Below are 4,356 nucleotides of genomic sequence, written 5' to 3' on the forward strand. Positions count from 1 at the left end.
GGCAAGCCAGGCTTCTGCTTCACTCAGTATGTCACGGTTTGCCTCAGACGCTGTCTCCAGGCACACCTTCCACACTCACCTTCCTGATCTCACAGAGACAAGAGGACCGTCCATGTGGCCCACACAGCCTCCTGGGTGCCTGCGTGGCCCATGGCTCTCTGCTTGGCAAAGCCAGGCTTCTGCTTCACTCAGTATGTCACGGTTTGCCTCAGACGCTGTCTCCAGGGCACACCTTCCACACTCACCTTCCTGATCTCACAGAGACAAGAGGACCGTCCATGTGGCCCACACAGCCTCCTCTCACTTCTGTTTGTGATTCCACTTGTGCTTTTGTCATGTTGAAAGTTAAGGAGTTTTGATAGATTTACCTGAGTTCTTTTAAATAAATTATATATTTGTAAGAAACTATTTTAATTTCTTTATTAATACTGTAGGCTCTTTGGAGTATGATTTATTTTTCTGGTTTGTATAAATAATAAATAATATTTCAAAATGAGAGTTTTTTGCTGTTTAATCATTAAGAGAACTTGTATGAGGTAATTTGAAATATCATATATTTTAGTTCCACAAGCACATCTATATTTTCTACCTATTATAATGTTCTCCTATATATAAAAAATCATAAACTCTCTTTCATACAAATGTCAGTCATTTTTAAAGGTATTGTTTTAATTAATTAATTTCATCAATAAAAGCTTCCCCATCTCTATATTTGAAAATAATATCATTTTGCAAATCTGTTTGACAAAGCACTTACTTTGGTCAGCTTTCAAACATCCCTTTTAAATTTTTATCACTCATTTGTGCCTGCCAGACCTCAATATTGCATTTTGCATGCAGGATTTCCTCAACAGTTTACCACAAGATGCTGCCCACTTCTTTATCTTGAGAGCAATTAACTTATTTTCAGAGTCGGTGTTGGCACATTTTTGGATACGCTTGGGAATACCCACTTTGATCAGCTTTGACAGTCAGTCCCCAGAGAACTCCAATGTTGGAAGTGCTCATGGTTTTCAAAGAGGAGTCTCGGACGTGTCTTCTGAGTCAGCATCATGGGCCGGGCCGGCAGCCTCCGTGGTCCTCTCAGCTCTCGCACTCTGTCACTCTAGAATGAAGGATGCCAAGCGCACATGTTCTGTTCCTCTCTTAGCAGGTGCCACTTCCTCTGGAGGGATGGGATGGGCCAACGAGAGTGCCCTGGTGGGTTTCATCCTCGTAGGCTTCTCGGATCACCCTCACCTGGAGGCTGTGCTTTTTGTATTTGTCCTGTTCTTCTACTTGCTAACCCTCGTGGGGAACTTCACCATCATTGTTGTCTCCTACTTGGATCCCCCTCTGCATACCCCGATGTACTTCTTCCTCGGCAACCTCTCTGTCCTGGATCTCTGCTTCACCAGCAGCCTTGCCCCTCAGACCTTAGTCAACCTGCGAGGACCAGAGAAGACCATCACTCACAGCGGCTGTGTGGTGCAGCTCTACGTTTCTCTGGCCCTGGGCTCCACCGAATGCGTCCTCTTGGCAGTGATGGCCTTGGATCGCTACATCGCCATATGCAGACCCCTGCACTATGTTGTCATCATGAGCCCACGCATATGCTGGCAGCTGGCCTGCGCCTCCTGGCTCAGTGGCTTGGCCAATGCCCTGGTCCACGCCACCCTTGCCTTGCAGTTGCCTCTCTGTGGCAGCCACAGGCTGGACCATTTCATCTGTGAAGTCCCAGCTCTCCTCAAGCTGGCCTGTGTGGACACCACCATCAACGAGCTGGTGCTCCTGGGGGTGAGCGTCCTGTTCCTCGTACTCCCGCCGGCATTCATCCTCATCTCCTATGGCTTCGTCACCCAGGCTGTGCTGAGGATCAGGTCAGTGGAGGCGAGGCACAAAGCCTTCAGCACATGCTCCTCCCACCTGGCGGTGGTGGTCATCTTCTACGGCACCATAATCTACATGTACCTGCAACCCAGCCACAGTTACGCCCAGGACCAAGGCAAGTTCATCTCTCTCTTCTACACCATGGTCACCCCCACCTTGAATCCCATCATCTACACGTTGAGGAACAAGGACATTAAAGAGGCACTAAAGAGACTTTTTTCCGGACAGCTGTGCACCACATGGAGGTGGTGCTCCAGGCACTGGTTGTGAGCCCTGTGACCCAGCGTTGTCTTGGTCACACTCAGAGTTCCAAACACCATGCCCGTGCAGTTGCCATCCCTTCATTTCATCCTGTAACCAAGGAAGGTGTGCTATTTAACCAGGAGCTCAGACTCAGGGAAGAGATCTCTGCATGGGTGTAACCTGGGAGCCTCACCTCAACGTTCAGACTTTATTTTTTAAAAGACTTATTTGAAAGAGTTACAGGGAGGGGGAGAGACAGAGAGAGATTTTCCACCTGCTGGTTCATTCCACAGATGGCCATAACAACTAGGGCAGGGCCAGGTTGAAGCCAGAGGCCAGGAGCTTCATCTGGGTCTCCCATGTGGGTGCAGGGGCCCAAGTATGTGGGTCATCTTCCACTGCTTTCCCAGGTGGGCTAACAGGGAGCTGGATTGGAAGTGCAGCAGCCAAGACATGAACTGGTGCCCATGTGGGATGCTGGCATCACAGGCAGCAGCTTTACTTGCTACACCACAATGCTGGTCCCAAACTTTATTTCTGATACTTATTCCCAGAAATTCAAACAATTAAATGTTACATATCTAACAATGGTTTCTCAGTTATGAGGTTTTTAATAATTTGAGTGAAATGTTTAGTTTTTGGCCAAAGACTTTTTATTTACTTCATAATGTCACACATTAAAGTTGCATGTTACAAAATGACAGATTTCTACATGTGCTTCCTCTGTCAGGCAGAAAATTTGTCCCAGTGCCTGGATAGGAGGGATATCATATTAACTGTTCTTCTCCATAGATTGTTTCTTATTTAAAAATATATTTTCAGAATTCAAAGATGGGTGGAAGAGAAGAAATACTCAAAGCATCGTTTTTTTTCTTTTTCTTTCTTTTTTCTTTCTTTTTTTTTTTTTACAGCTTAGCTCATTTTCTTTAGGGGTCTGAAGGTTACTCTGTGCGTTGTGGATATGTGCCTTTGGAAAGTGGGTCAATAACTTTGCTCTAAACCTCTTCATTCATTAGATCAATAGAATTATTGGACTTCAAGACACATGATTTCCCTTTTTTTGGAAAACAGCCTTATTGAGGTGTAGTTGCTAGGCAAGAGGCATAACTTTTAGTGCAGGCAGTTTGCTGAGTCATGACACGTGCACACACAGGGGAAGATGACGGCCACGACAGTGGAACGTCCATCACCTTAGACACCTCGCTGCACCTCCTTTTTGCTGTTGTACTGTGAGAACACAGCACGAGACAGCTTTCCAGGTGCATGGGACAGCGCTCCTGCAGGCACTGCGCTGTAAGAGCTCCTGACCTACTCTCTCACATAACTGAAATGCATGCTGGAGGAAAGCTCCCTGTCTCTTGTCTCCCCTCCGTAGCACCACCACTGTCTACTTCTGTGACTGTGGGGCTTCAGGTACTGCAAGCCAGCGGAACGTTGCACTTTTCCCTTTTCATACGAGTAGCATGCTTCTCTTCCCAGCTTAGTTCATTTACTGACAGGTTCTGCAGGGGCAGGCATCTATCACAATGACATAGGATTTCTTTCTTTTTGAAAGGCTGAAAACTATTTCTTTTTTTTTTTTTTTTTTTTTTTGACAGGCAGAGTGGACAGTGAGAGAGAGAGAGACAGAGAGAAAGGTCTTCCTTTGCCATTGGTTCACCCTCCAATGGTCGCCGCGGCCCGCGCACTGCGGCCGGCACACCGCACTGATCCGATGGCAGGAGCCAGGTGCTTTTCCTGGTCTCCCATGGGGTGCAGGGCCCAAGCACCTGGGCCATCCTCCACTGGACTCCCTGGCCACAGCAGAGAGCTGGCCTGGAAGAGGGGCAACCGGGACAGAATCTGGCGCCCCAACCGGGACTAGAACCCGGTGTGCCGGCGCCGCTAGGCGGAGGATTAGCCTAGTGAGCCACGGCGCCGGCCTAAAACTATTTCTTTATAGCAGCATACCATGTCTATTTCATTTCCTTCCCCCTTTCCCCTTCCCTCCCTCCCACCCTCCTCCCTCCCTCCCTCTTTCCCTCCCTCCCTCCCTTCCTAACTTCCTTCCTATGTGTATTATGTGTCCCCATTTACTTATTAGAGAGACAGAGAGAGCTCCCATTCTCCAGCCCATTCTCCAGATGCCTGCCAAGGCTATAGTGCTGAATTCAGGAGCCTGGACCTCACCCCAGGAGCCTAGAACTCAATCCTATGTGGGTGGCAGGAACCCAATCACAAAGCCATGACCAGGCATGACCACAC

General features: G+C 48.0%; 1 protein-coding gene across 1 annotated transcript; it reads left to right on the top strand.

Moving 5' to 3' along the window:
* Window positions 1-754: 754 nt before the first annotated feature.
* Window positions 755-3,623, top strand: LOC100354396 (olfactory receptor 2G3). Its single transcript, XM_002723164.5, has one exon. It carries the CDS (start codon window positions 835-837, stop codon window positions 2,137-2,139), a length of 1,305 nt encoding a protein of 434 aa, XP_002723210.4. The 5' UTR covers window positions 755-834; the 3' UTR covers window positions 2,140-3,623.
* The last annotated feature ends 733 nt before the right edge of the window (window positions 3,624-4,356 follow it).

The sequence above is a fragment of the Oryctolagus cuniculus genome, chromosome 6 (assembly GCF_964237555.1).
Source record: "Oryctolagus cuniculus chromosome 6, mOryCun1.1, whole genome shotgun sequence".
NCBI lineage: Eukaryota > Metazoa > Chordata > Mammalia > Lagomorpha > Leporidae > Oryctolagus > Oryctolagus cuniculus.

What these genes read in the sequence shown, in the direction of transcription:
- LOC100354396 (XM_002723164.5), top strand. Translation starts at nt 835, where the DNA reads ATGCAGGATTTCCTCAACAGTTTACCACAAGATGCTGCCCACTTCTTT.